The 14634-nt window shown below is 37.1% G+C and overlaps 1 protein-coding gene across 9 annotated transcripts in view; it reads left to right on the top strand.

The window, feature by feature from the left end:
• The window catches only part of TBC1D5 (TBC1 domain family member 5), a 602613-nt gene that overhangs the window by 366226 nt on the left and 221753 nt on the right, over positions 1-14634 (top strand). For all 9 annotated transcript variants that reach the window (XM_070072843.1, XM_017346738.3, XM_008266048.4 and 6 more), the window contains 4 exons: positions 961-1049; positions 3085-3135; positions 3234-3303; positions 10557-10729. In XM_070072843.1, coding sequence (XP_069928944.1) covers positions 961-1049; positions 3085-3135; positions 3234-3303; positions 10557-10729 — 383 coding nt within the window. The remainder of the gene's footprint in view (positions 1-960; positions 1050-3084; positions 3136-3233; positions 3304-10556; positions 10730-14634) is intronic.

The following is a 14634-nucleotide window of genomic DNA, read 5'->3' as shown; positions in this document are numbered from 1 at the left end:
TTATATAAAAGAGCATGTTTTGTTGCCAAGCAGAAGGAAGTTGGTAATTTGCTTTCTTTAAGAGGCAAGATAGAATATAACCTACTTTAACTTGCCAAAATATAGTTTGACTAGGGGTTCAATTAATAAGGCTAATAGTCCCTATATATATTAATAGTCTCTATTATGGAATACTTTATATCTCTACAATAATGGATAAATTATGGATTGTTATAATTCTCTTTTAAAGACAGCTCAGTAATTAACATTATACCTTTTGATTTCTGTGGTTATCCATATAATCCATAGGTAAACCTCAATATAAAGGAAACAAGTCATATTGGTTAAACTTTTAAATACAGTGAAAATTAGTCTTATTGTTGAAATAAAATAGGAAAAAATGATATTTTCCTCATTAAGCAGGTTAAAAAATCACCTTTAAAACTTTATTTTCTGTTATACCTGCTAAAGGTTGTTTCTTTTATTATTCAATGCTTCTAGCTAGCTGACTTCAGCTCTTCCTAAATCTATAGACATCCTAATTTTGAGCCATTATATAATGAAAACATTGGATATAATTTCCTTAGGTCTACAGTTCTTAGTTACCCTTCTTACTGCAGATCTTTACACTGTAGCTCATGATTATAATTTGCATAAGTGAAATTCATATTTATGAGTACAGATCTTGAAGCAACTGACAGGTGCAAGGTTGTCTACCATGCCAATTTATTGTTTGTTGAGTCATTTAAAACAGAACTATTTTCTATGTTTTAAAGAAGAATATGTACTGTGGTTGAATTGGAATCAGATTCTAAGAGTAGATAAAATCTCATTCTGTAGCTTTCCTTTTTCATGATTTTCAATATAATTTGAAAATATCAGTGACAGGAATCAGTTGAAGAAGGGTTTAACAGAGTTGACATTGTCCTCTAATGAACTCTGATACCCATTCCGCTGGGTTTTTTTGCTTTTGTGTTTCAGGGCATGCATGAGCTGTTAGCGCCTATAGTTTTCATCCTTCACTGTGACCACCAAGCTTTTCTACATGCCAGTGAGTCAGCACAGCCCAGGCAAGTTTTCGCGTTGTATCTGGGTTTTCAGCCCCTACTGCAGTTTAGTTCTTACCTCAAAATCTTTTAAATTGAAGGTACTTCTAAGTTTTGTAAGTTATACACATTTGATAATATTTCATGTGACTTACTTGTTAATCCCACCAAATAATTCCAATGCCAGTTTAGCTATGGGGCAAATTGGGAATGAGGAATGTCTTTTAAAAATCTTTGGTCTGTATCAAGAAAAAGAAATTTTTGCCGTAATGACAAAAATACTACCACTTGAAGATACTCAACATATACTATCCTCTAATGATTCATTTTTCACAGCCAGCAGAACAACTTTATCCGTGAGATACTTTATCCTGGATAAAGTATCAGCAGGTCTGACCGACTTATTTCATGAATAAAGGAGCAGTGCCACGTAGAACTTCAATCTGTAAACAAATGAAATGACTTCTCATTGCTGTTGAGATATATTTGTTTATCCTTTCCTGTAAATGACTGTTGTGGTTAGATTTGACTTAGGCTATTTATCAGAATTCATTTTTCTAACTTAAAATACCCCAACTGTCAGAGAGGCACCAAGAAGCCTTTTGGGAATAGAACACTCTGGATTATCAGTCTTTGTTAGGAGTATTCCACAGCCAGGTCTGCATGTGTACAGAAAGGAAGAACTGGCAGATATTTTATACTTCTAATTATAGGATATCTAGAGAGTATATATATTCAGGCCTTTTATAAATTAACTTTTTTCTACCAGATTATAGATTAGTGTTTCAAGTTTCCTTTAAATGTCATAACTTTACTGTATTTATTTTTTGAAATTTAACTACTAGAAAGGTAGAGAGACAGAATTCCTATCTACTGGTTCACTCCCCAGATGTCCACATGCTTAGCGTAGGCCAGGCTGGGACGGAAGCAGTGAGCTACAACACGCCCAGGTCTACTATGAGAATGGCTGGAACCCAATTACTTGAGCTGTGTCAGCTGCTCCCTGGGTCTGCCTTGGCAGGAAGCTGGAGTGAGAAACAAGCCAGAAATTGAATTCAAGTACTCAATGTGGACTGCAGGCACTTCCTCATTGCATTAAACCTGTGCTCCTAGTTTATTGTGTCTTGACAAGAGTAACTGTACCTTAATTGCCTTTACTTCAGTTATTCTAAACTATATTGATAAAGTTAACATTGGGATCTTGTTTCCTTCCAGTTTTTATTTGATTTTTTAGGAAAGAATAGATGCTTGAAAGTAGCTTTTAGGTGATAATGACATGCTTTTTCAGCTGTTTTAGTCCATTAAAAAGTAAAAGTAACACTAAAGGAGGAGCCGCCATTGGGGCATGGCAGTTTCAGCTACCACCTGCGATGCCAGCATCTCATATGGGTGCTGGTTTGAGACCCAGCTGCTCCACTTCTGACCCAGCTCCTTGCTGATTTACCTGGGAGAGCAGCAGAGGATGGCCCACGTGCTTGGGCCCCTGTCACCCACATGGGAGACCCTGATGGAGCTTCAGCGTCTGGCTTCATCCTGGCAGCCTGGCCATTGCAGCCTTTTGGGGAGTGAACCAATGGATAGGAGAGCTTTCTTTCTGTCTCTCCCTACCTCTGACTTGTAAATAAATAAATACATATTTTTTTAAAAATTTATTTAAAAAAATTAAAAGATTTTTAAGAAGTATTGTCACTGATTTTTTGTTAAAATTAATATAGAAAATAGTGTTTTTGATATTGCAGATTCGGTGACTTTTTTTTTGTTTTGTTTTGAACAAGTGATAGATTTTGAAGTAATTAGTTGTCAAGTGTAGTAAAGAATATATTGTTGCTGTCTGTATCTTTTTTTTTTTTTTTGGAACAGATAGTTAACTTCATTGTAGCATAGGCAAGGCAACTTGTTTGATTTTTATTTTTATAGAAAGAATTTTGCTTGTTAATAAAGTACTCTTAAGTGTATTTTTTGAAAGTTGGCTTATAAATGTAAAATAAGGCGAAGTCTACATCCTGGGCGGTCATTTTAAAAAAATACACATTTTGATTGCTCATTTTGTTTTTTAAAGTGAGGAAATGAAAACTCTCTTGAACCCTGAGTATCTGGAACATGATGCCTAGTAAGTACAAAAATTCTATTAGTTTTGTTTTGTTTTTAATACCATCATTACTTTAATGAAGCTTAAACATAGTTGTTAATTATTTTTCTAATTTTTAGTGCAATGTTCTCACAACTCATGGAAACTGCTGAACCTTGGTTTTCTACTTTTGAGCATGATGGTCAAAAGGTAAAAATCCTTTTTTCTTTTTAAGATTTATTTATTTATTTGAAAGGCAGACATTGAGAGAGAGAGAATCTCCCACCTGCTACTTTATTCCCCAAATGGTGACAGCAATCAGGGCTAAGCCATCCAAAGCCAGGATCCAGTAACTCCATCCTGTTCTCCATCATGGGTGGTAGGGGACCAAGCACTTGGCTTCCCAGGCACTTAGTAGAGAGATGAATCCAAAGCAGAGCAGCCAGGACTTGAACCAGCACTCCGTATGTGATGCTGGTGTCACAGCAGCAGTTAAATGCACTGTGCCAGAACGCTGGTCCCAAAAGGTACGTCTTAGAGTACAGATCTTTTTTGTGTGTTTCAGGACACGAATGATTTTAGTAAGCAAGGTACAAAGGTGCTTCCAAAAGTTTGTACGAAATGGAATTAAAGTATAAACTGATTTTGTACAAAAAAATTTTAAGTTCATGCATACAAATGATCTAAAAATTTCATGAAAAAAATTAAGGAAGAAGGGAGAGATGGAAGGAGGGAAATAAATTATATTCTTAGAATTATAGCCATGAACTATGTGGAATCCATTCTCTTTGTATTAATATCACATTAACATGAGAATTGGGTTGTACTGATTATCATACATTTACTGTGACCTTGAGAATCTAATGTGTTAATAAATTCCTTAAAAACTTTCATGAAACAATATGTGTCATGGAAAAGCTATGCATGTACCTGAAAATATTCTGAACCAAAATAACTTTCTTTTCATGCCATTTTCTGTGAACTTTTGGGAGTGCCCTAGTATAATCAGAGAATAATATAGAATATATAGCCGTTATTGTTGATATAATAGAAAATGAAAATATAGAAGTACATATGTAATAAAATTTAACCTACGTATCTACATGGGTACTGCAGTAGTTTGTGGGGAAATGGATTTTAAAAGACAAATTCAGGAGCCAACATTGTGGCACAGCAGGTTAAGCCTACACCTGTGACGCAGGCCTCCTATATGGGTGCTGGTTCTAGACTTGGCTGTTCCACTTCTAATCCAGTTCCCTGCTAATGAGCCTAGGAAAGCAGCAGAAGATGGCCCAAGTCCTTGGACCCATGCACCCACTTGGGAGACCCAGATGAAACTCCTGGCTCCTGGCTTCAGCCTGGCCCAGCCCTGGCTGTGCAGCCATCTGGGGAGTGAACCAGCAATAGAGGATCAGTGTCTCTCTCTGTTTCTCCTCTCTCTCTCTCTGTCTCTCCTCCTCTCTCTGTAACTCTGCTTTTCAAATAAATTTAAAATAAATAAAAAAGGCAAGTTTAGGAGCAGGCATTTGGTGCCACTTGTGCTTCCCAAATCCATGTTAGAGTGCTGGGTTTGAGTCGCAGCTCCAATTCCAATTCCAGCTTCTTGCTGATGTGCACCCTGGGAGGCAATAGGTGATGGCAATAGGTGATGGATCCCGCCAGCCACTTGGGAAACCCAAGTCTCCTAGCTTCGGTCCGGCCCAGCCCAGCTCTGAGTGTTGTGGGCAGTTATGGAGTAAACAAGTAGGTGGAAGATCTGTTTGTCTATCTCTGTCTGCTTGTTTATTTCTCTGCCTTTCAAATAAATGCTTTTTTAAAAAGATAAGTTTATTTTGATGCAAGATAATTTTGAAATCCCCTAATGGTTTTTTCATAATATGCATTTTTTCATGAATTTTTGAAGACTTTTTGTATGCTTATGTTTCAGGGTTTTTTGCACTAAAATAAATTTATCTTTTAATTCTATTTTCCATGAACATTTTGAAAATCCCTCTTCTAACATATCTCTAATAATATTGGCAGACATAAAGCAGCAATATAAAGATTTCATATAAACAAGTAGAAATGTTAATTGCTTAATTATAAAATTGTTATAAATGTTTTATGGCTATCCTATGAGCTTACATATGCGTTGTTACTAACATGCATAGATAAAATCTGTATCAAATGGGTTGATAAGCCTTTACTAATGTAATACTGTTTAATCCACATATTAAGCATGAATGCCTCTTACCCTTACTTTGTCTTATTCATATTTTAAGTATATTTTTAATTGTGATAAAATTCACAAGCACATTTTAATACATTTCAGTTCTTTTTGTTAAGTTCATAGAGTTGTGCAAACATCCCCACTATCTAATTCCAAAATATTTTTATCACCCTAGAAGGAAGTCCCATCCCCATTACCAGTTGCTCCTCATTCTTCCCTGCCCATAGCCCTTGGCATCACTAATCTCCCTTCTTTCTCAATGAACTTAATGATTGTAAGCATTTCATGTAAATGGAATCATAAAATATATGACTTGTTATGATCAACTCCTTTGCCTTAGCATAATGTTCTCATTCTTCATCCATGCTGTATCACATATAAATACTTCATTCCTTTTTAGAGCTGAATAATATATAGATATACAACGTTTATATAGATATACAGCATCTTGTTTATGTATACATAAATTTATAAGCATTGAATGTTCTTCACTTTTATCTATTGTGTATAATGTTATAAAATTCATGTACATACTTTTATATGAACATGTTTTCTGTTCTCCTGGTATATATCTAGGAATGGAATTACTGAATTAAGTATCATGTTAACCTAACATAAATGCTATCTTAGAGATCATCATGGTGTTTTTATTATCCCATGATATTAGAAAAATTTTTGATTCTGTTGGCAATGGATAATGGTAAGAATATCTGGAGGGGCCAACGTTGTGGCCTAGCAGGTGTAGCTGCTGCCTGCCACACCAGCATCCCATATGGGCGCCAGTTCTTGTCCCTGCTGCTCTGCTTCTGATCCAGCTCTCTGCTAATGGCCTGGGAGAAGCAGTGAAGATGACCCAAGTACATGGACCCCTGCCACGCTTGTGGAGGACCTGGAAGAAGCTCCAGGCCCCTAGCTTAGGCCTGGCTCAGCCCTGGCCGTTGCAGCCATCTAGGGAGTGATCCAGCAGTTCCAAGACCTCTTTCTTTCTGTCTCTCCCTCTGTAACTCTGACTTTCAGACAGATAAATAAATCTTACAAAAAATATTAAATGGAAAAATTTTCTGCCATGGTTAAATTCCTTTGTGTTGGTTTAATTGATTACATTCTGCTTAGAAATTGTATATTACTCAGTCACTTTATTCTGTTTCATAAAAATGAAATGAGTAACTAATGCTTATCATGCCTTTGGCCTAGGTTAGGGGTCTTAGATCATCATGCCTCTAGTGTAGAATCTGTTTCTGTACATCTTTCAAGTTGAGAAAGTTTTTACTTTTTTTAACGGTTAGAAAATTAGAGGAAAAATTAATATTTTGTGACACATGAAAATTACATGGAGTTCAAATTCATAAATACCAAGTTTTATTGGAACACAGCCATTCCTATTTATTTACTTGTCATCTGTGACTGCTCGGTCATTACTTTGGTAGTCATGGTAGTAACTGCTACTTGAGTAGTTACAACACAGACTATATGACCTGCAAAGCCTGAACTACTTCCTCTGACTCCTGCCCTGGGTGTTAAAGTATCTCTTCTTACATCAGCATGTTCCATTCTGTAAAGGCTGCTGAAGATGAAACCTGCAAACATATTTAGCAAAATATTTTTTGAATGGAATCTGTGTTCTTAGGTTAGTGACGTGATAAAGTTACAGACTTATATGAGCATTAAAAGTTTGAACAATGGTCAGAATTTCATGCAGGGGACATTTTGTATTTTGTAATTGATTCACAGTATCTCAGAAACTGAGTATTTGAAGCATGAAGGTTACATTTTCTCAGTTCTACCTTGTATTTAATGTTGATACTCCTGCTTCAAGTTCATATTTATATTTTATTTATTTTCTCTTTTGATTTTACTGTATGATAAGTTATTTAGCATTTAAGTGATTATGAACATTACTTTTGAGTTTTTTTAAAAATATTTATTTATTTGAAAGGCAGAGTTACAGAGAAAGAAAGAGAGACGTCTTTCATCAGCTGGTTTACTCCCTAAATGGCTACAGTGCCTGGAGCTGGGCTGATCTGAACCCAGGAACCAAGAGCTTCTTCTGGGTCTCCCACTTGGGTGCAGGGCCCCAAGCACTTGGGTTATTTTCAACTGCTTTCTGAAGTGCTGGATCAGAAGTGGAGCAGCCCAAACTGGAACCAACGCCCATATGAGATTCGGGTTCCACACACAGCAGCTTTACCTATTGTGCCACAGTGCTGGCCCCATTTTTTAGTTTCTTTAAATTACGAGATTTTAAGTATTCTATGCACAGGGGAAATCTTTTCAAAGTACAGTTTGTATAGGCATAGTTCTTAGCCTACATGTGAGTCCCTATCAAGTACAGAATTTGAAAAAAAATTACATATGCTACTGATTTTTGAAGATTGATTGATTGATTTATGTGAAAGGCAGAGTTACAGAGAGGCAGAAGCAGAGAGAGAGAGAAGTCTTCCAGGTCTCCCACATGAGTGCAGAGGCTCAAGGACTTGGGTCATCTCCTATACTTTCCCAGGCCATAGCAGAGAGCTATATGGGAAGTGGAGCAGCCAGGTCTCAAACCGATGCCCATATGGGATGCTGGTTTACCCGCTACACCACAGTGCTGGCCCAACAATTCATTCTATTCAAAATAGAAATTGATCATATGATTTGATTAAGTTAAACATGATTCGACTAAATTTAGGATCAGTTCTCTCGAAGCTATTGATTGTATTCTGTATAAGTCTGTTTACTCAAGATGCTTAAAAGATGAATAGATACAGTGATCTGTGTTGTGTGTGATTTTAGAAACATCACCTTAGCCCAGTGTCTCTACCCAACACTGACAAGAATCCAGCCACACAGGATCCACCCCTGAAGTAAACTTCATGACCAAAATGTATATTTTTTTAAATTTATCTATTTATCTGTACTGAGTTATAGAAAGATCTTCTGTCAGCTGATTCACTCAGCAAATGGCCTCAGGGGCCTAGCAGCTGAAACCAGGAGCCTGGAACTCCATCCGGATCTCTCGCTTGAGTATCAGGGGCCCAAGCTCCTGGACTGTCCTCTGCTGGTTTCACAGGCGCATTAGCAGGGAGTTAATCAGAAAACAAGTGCCTGTGCATTTCATTTTTATAACAAGGGCCTGCAGTACAGGCAGAGTATCCCTTATCCAAAATGCCCGGGACCAGAAGTATTTGGATTTGGGGTGTTTTGGATTTAAAAGTATTTGCATATACATAATGAGATATATTTGGGATAGGACCCAAGTATAAACACAAAATTCACTTTTCTTTCCGATATACCTTATAACCATAGCCTAAAGTTAATTGTATACAATTATTTTAGTGTGCCTGCATTTGGGTCATAACGAGTCACAGTCTCAGGTATGGAAATTTCCACTGTGACATAATGTCAGTGCTCAAAAAATGGGAGATTTCAGAGCATTTCAGATTTCAGATTCTCAAATTAGGGATGTTCAACCTATGTAGAGGTTTCCTTTTCTCTTGTCTTTCCAAATTAACACAAGCGAATTGAGCTATAAAAATTAACATGGTCTTAGATAAAGACACAAGGGATTGTACTGTAGGGAGTACGAAGGAGCACATCTTTTTCTAAGACTTAGAGATGATTCTGGAAATGCATGTCTTTCACTAAGTCTTCCCTTAAACCTACACTTTCTTTCTCCTCTGATTATTCTACTTGCTGATTAGTAAGTGGTATGATGTGGGATTCTGGGATTTTCTGTGTAGTATTTCCTACAGATTTCCATCTGCTGATTCACTTCCCAAATGGCCACAACAGCCAGGGCTGGGCCAGATGGAATCCAGGAGCCAGGAGCTTTATCCTGATTTCCCACATGAGTACAGGGGCCCATGAACTTGGACTGTCTTGCACTGCTTTCCCAGCTACGTTAGTAGGGAGCTGGATGAGAATTAGAGCAGTTGGGACTGGAACCGGCACCCATATGGGATACTGGTATTGCAGACAGCGGTTCAACCCATTATGCCACAGTGCCAGCTCTATTTTCTACTTTAAATAGATCACCTTGCATACTTTGCAAGATTAAATAAACAATAAATTTAGAGGCAGGTAGAGCAGTAAGGAGGAAAGAAATAATTAGGGCCCTAAATCACATTATCACATTGTGACAGTTGGGCAGTAGAAGAGGGGACAGGTAAAAGTGGTACTGAGGAGCTAAAATTGGCAAAATTTAAAGGAAGCTTGAGGTGGGCATAAGTGAAAGGAAGAACATGTTTTTGAGCAGAAGATGTTAAGTTCAGTTGTAGGCCTACAAAATTAGAAACCTTATAGCAATCCAGGACTTCTTGCCAACATTTGAATTTATGGGAGGCACTCAAGAGTTCTAGGCTAAGAATACAGATTGGGAACACACGCATCGGTAGAAGCAGTGCGTGATTGAGATCACTTGGGGATAGCATGTGAGTATGCGTAGAGAATGCACCTAGCACCGGAACTATATAAAAAAACAGCAGTTGGAAAGCGGAAGAGAAGCTGACTGAGAATGAATGGCAGACCAAAAATCACAACAGGTGCCGTGAGTGTCAGTGTTGGAGAGGTGGAAACCGAGGACTGAGTGTCAGGAGAAAGGTCAGACACCATCTGTTAGGAGAAATCACCGGACATTACGTGAAAGACATTACGTGAAAAGCTGAAGTTTACATGAAAGCATTAGGAATTGGTGATAAATCTCCCTTCCATTTGGTAAGGAAGGATAGGAAGAATAGGTGTCCAAACATAGGTCTTATTTTTTAAGTGAGGTATACTTTTGATCTGGACAGTTTTAAAATCATTTTACTTGGCTGTGTAAATTGACAAAAGCTTCTTCCTTTCTAATTCTGAGTTCCTTTTTTATAGTTTTGTTAGCTCAAAGTAGAAAAGTTGTCATTTACTGTTTTTCATGTTTGAATTTTATGCCACAAGAATCCATTTATATGCAATGGCTGATCAGATAAACTGACCGTGGGCAAAGAGACTGTAATGGCCACCACTACCTCTAGCCAAAACTACCTTACAGAACTTATTGTCACAAGAGAAAACTGGTCAGAGAACGCAGGTGGAAGATACTGTGGAAGGCAATTCCTGGCCTTTTCCTTATGAGTACAATTAATTATCTATTAGCATATGATTCTACCTTTTAAGGATTTGTCGTGAGATAATTAAAGTACTTTTTGTTCTTGTTTAAACTTTCATTAAAGAATTATGTCCATATATTTGTTAGTCTCATAAGAAATAACACATATTTTATTTTTCCTGGTTTTAGGGAAAAGAAACGCTGATGACCCCTATACCCTTTGCTAGACCACAGGACTTAGGGCCAACAATTGCTATTGTTACAAAAGTCAACCAGATCCAGGATCATCTCCTGAAGAAGCATGATATTGAGCTTTACATGCACTTGAACAGACTAGAAATTGCACCACAGATATACGGCTTGTAAGTATTAAAGTCTAAATTTTAACTACACATAATTATGATATACAGAAGTTTTTAAATGTTTGAGATTCCTAGAAATAGGAACAAGAGTTGTTCCAGCTCCATTTTATTTCACATCTCTTTTCTGGTCCTGTGTACCAGGTTCTAAGCCCATTATATTCACATTCAATATCTCATCTTATATTCCCACTAATCCTATTAGGTGGGTATTATACCTTTGTTACAGATGAAGAAACTAAGGTTTACACTAACTTCACACATATTAAACAATGACATCATAATTCAAACCCAGACAGAATTGCCCACATAATTTACAGAGTCCACTATAAAAGAAAAATACAAGCCTCTTTTGAAAAAAAAAAAAAAGTCAGTTAAGAACCTCAAGATGATAACAGCAGATCAGTAAACAAAGCATTCCGAGAAGTGCAGCCTTGCACAGACAGTGTATACATGAAGTCAGCCTCAAACCCAAACAATCTTAAATGATACTCATGTTATTTCCATTTTATCATGTGGTTATCTTTTTTTTTTTTAATTTTATTTAATGAACATAAATTTCCAAAGTGCAGCTTATGGATTACAATAGCTTCCCCCCCTCCAATAACTTCCCTCCCACCCACAACACTCCCCTCTCCCTTCATGTGGTTATCTTTTGCTCTACCATCAGAGGTGGATTTCTCCCGGTAAGACAGACGTCCCTCTCAGTGAACAGTACATTTGTTTTCTATGGCTACATAACTTCTTTTATTATTTTAAACATTTAATTGTACTTATTTATGGGGAACAGTCTGGTAATTCAGTACATGTATTCAGTGTGTCAAGATCAAATCAGTTTACTTAGCCTTTGTATCTCCTTAAACAATTAAAAATTTTTTTCATTAATTTAATAATTGTACATACTTACAGGGCATAGTGTGACATTTCAACAAATGTATACAATATGTACAGGTCAAATCAGAGTTATTATCCTTTCCTTGTATAACAGGCTGTAGCAGAATAGAGACTTAGTCACTCTGTAGAAATGGGGAGGGATACATTTTCAGTGGCAAATTAGACAAATAATGGTTTTAATTAATATTTATTAGCTGTGTAATGCTGCAGACAACAGAGTCCTTTATGTTGAAATTATAAAACATTCATATCCAGTGAAGAGCAGTTTCTTGGTAGATATTTTCAGCAACACCCTGCCTCTCCATTAGGTAAAATGTAAAGTTAATAAGATACTGTTAAGTTATATATAGTAGGTGCTCACTAAATATGAATTCATTGTTTGAATTACAGAGAATCTCAAAGAAGTCAAAACTTTAAGACCATGGTGGGGCTATTTATTAACCCAGAAAAGAGAATCAATGAGTGTTTTATTTATGTTCTCTTATTATACACAGTCTTTTGTCAGTAATAATCTCCATTATTTTTCTTCTCTGGAAGCCCTGAACTATGGTTAAGGAAGTCTGATTTCCTTTTTTAATGATGGTTGTTTTCATTTCTGTGACTTAAGCTTGACCTTAGCATTGAAAATGGTTGCATCATTCCCACTGGAAATGAAATATACATAGGTATTGGGTAGCTCTCTGTAGGTTATTAATGAATTGCTATTTACACCTACAACTGTAACTAGTGTGTTTGTGCTTATACACATAAACATTTATTTTAAAATGGCTAGTGACAAGGTTAGGAATTAAATTCTATCTTCCTCTACACTGTGCACTTTGAGAATTGATATATTTGAATACAAAAATTTATTTAAACTTTCAAAAATTGTTTGCTAAAGTCTAGAGATTGATCTTAAATATTGAGGAAAATTGATACAGAACATATTTTCATCTCTTTGAAATGCTTTCCAATACTTTGCCTCTTTTTATACTGCAGTGCTATGATGTGGGCTTGGAGATAGGAATGCCTAACCAGCATGTTCTAGTCTCCTTTCAGACATTAGTCTCTCAGTTTTCTAGTACTTATAATCATTCATAGTTTCTTTGACATCTTGACCAGTTCCTTCCCAGTAACAGTCCATGACCCATCACATACTCACTCTTAATTTGTTCAGTCAATACTAGGGTTTACAGTAACCATAGCTATAGTATATGTACCCCCCCCCTTTTTTTTTAGATTGATGTATTTGGAAATCAGAGTTATGGGGGGGAGGGGGTGGTGAATCTCCTATCACTGGTTCACAAATGGACATAATGCCAGAGCTGGTCTAGGTCAAAGGCAGGAGCCAGAAATTCCATATGGGTCTACCATGTGGGTGGCAGGGGCCCAAGGACTTAGGCCATCCCCTGCTGCTTTCCCTGGTGCATGTAGGGAGCTGGATTGGAAATAGCAGCCCAGACTGGAACTGGCACATGTATGGGATCACGTCAATGCTGGTGGCAGCTTAACCACTGCACTACAATGCTGGTCCATCCCATATTTTTCTCATCAGCATTATTAAAATATATATATATTTTTTTAAACTTTGAAGAAGAAGTTACTCATTGTTTCAACTTGAACTTTATTACACTTTATAGTGCAAGGATTTCACGTGTCCCATTTCATGTCTTAATTGGGTTTTATTTCTATTTGTGGGGTGCTTGCAAGTTTGTGTGCTTGAATTTTCTTATAGCCCTTTGTGCTATCTAGGCTGTGTTATCCCATCTGTACATTTCTTATTGATGACTTTTACAAACTCTGAGGTAAAAAAAATATAAAATAGCAGATAGACACACAGGCTTTCACAGGAAACAAGCCTTTCTAACCACTTTGAGCCTTTGTTTTTTATTTGTGCAATGGAAATTTAAAATAAAGATGCCTACTATATAAGATGCAAGTGAGAATTAAGTCATGACATACAAAAAAGCATAGTGTTCAGTATAGAGTAAGCATTCATGGCCGGTGCCATGGCTCACTAGGCTAATCCTCCACCTGCGGCGCCATCACACCAGGTTCTAGTCCTGGTCAGGGCACCAGATTCTGTCCCAGTTGCCCCTCTTCCAGGCCAGCTCTCTGCTGTGGCCCGGGAAGGCAGTGGAGGATGACCCAGGTGCTTGGGCCCTGCACCTGCATGGGAGACCAGGAGGAAGTGCCTAGCTCCCGGCTTTGGATAGACACAGTGTGCTGGCCATGGTGGCCATTTGGGGGGTGAACCAACAGAAGGAAGACCTTTCTCTCTGTCTCTCTCACTGTCTAACTCTGTCTGTCAAAAAAAAAAAAAAAAAAAGAAAGAAAGAAAGATACATTCATTATATATTTGGAAATGCTTTTATCATCATTGTCATTACCATTACTTAATTAGGGTATCATGGCTGTGTGAGTATGATATGTGATTCATGAGCCACTCTAGCTTTCTTTGACTTCCTGTGTTTTCTTCACTGAAGCACATGAACTTCCACTTGTTTGGAACAACCATCGTTTAAGCCAGTGCTTTCTAAAGAGATGGCATAGAGTTTTAGTGTAAACTTTTAGAAATTATCCCAGCTGTTTGGCACAATAATTGTATATCTTCAAACTGAATAAATATTGAAGCTTTGTATCTCATGGATATAAATTGAAATATTTTTTATTCTATATTGTACAGGTGTTATTGATCTAAATAATTGCCGATACCACTGTATTCTTGTTGGAAGGAAATTGTTAATTTTACAGTCAAAATTAATACTTGAAATATAGTCTCTGGTTTGAGCAAATTAACATCAGAGGACAAATATAAAATGATCAAGTTTTCAGTTAATAAAAATGCAGTTGAGAACTTTTGGCCCAGCAATTAAGATGTTAGGATTAAGAAGCCCACAAGCCACATCTGAGCGCTTGGGTTCAATACCCAGGTCTGCCTCCTGCCAGCACAAACTCTCGGAGGCAGCGGGTTATGATTCAAGTAGTTGGGTTCCTGCCACCCACAAAGGAGACCTGAATTAGCACTCCTGCTT

Source organism: Oryctolagus cuniculus, chromosome 4, assembly GCF_964237555.1.
Source record: "Oryctolagus cuniculus chromosome 4, mOryCun1.1, whole genome shotgun sequence".
In the NCBI taxonomy this organism is placed as follows: Eukaryota; Metazoa; Chordata; class Mammalia; order Lagomorpha; family Leporidae; genus Oryctolagus; species Oryctolagus cuniculus.
Note: the sequence above shows the minus strand (reverse complement) of the source record. Positions and strands in the feature narration are given on the sequence as shown.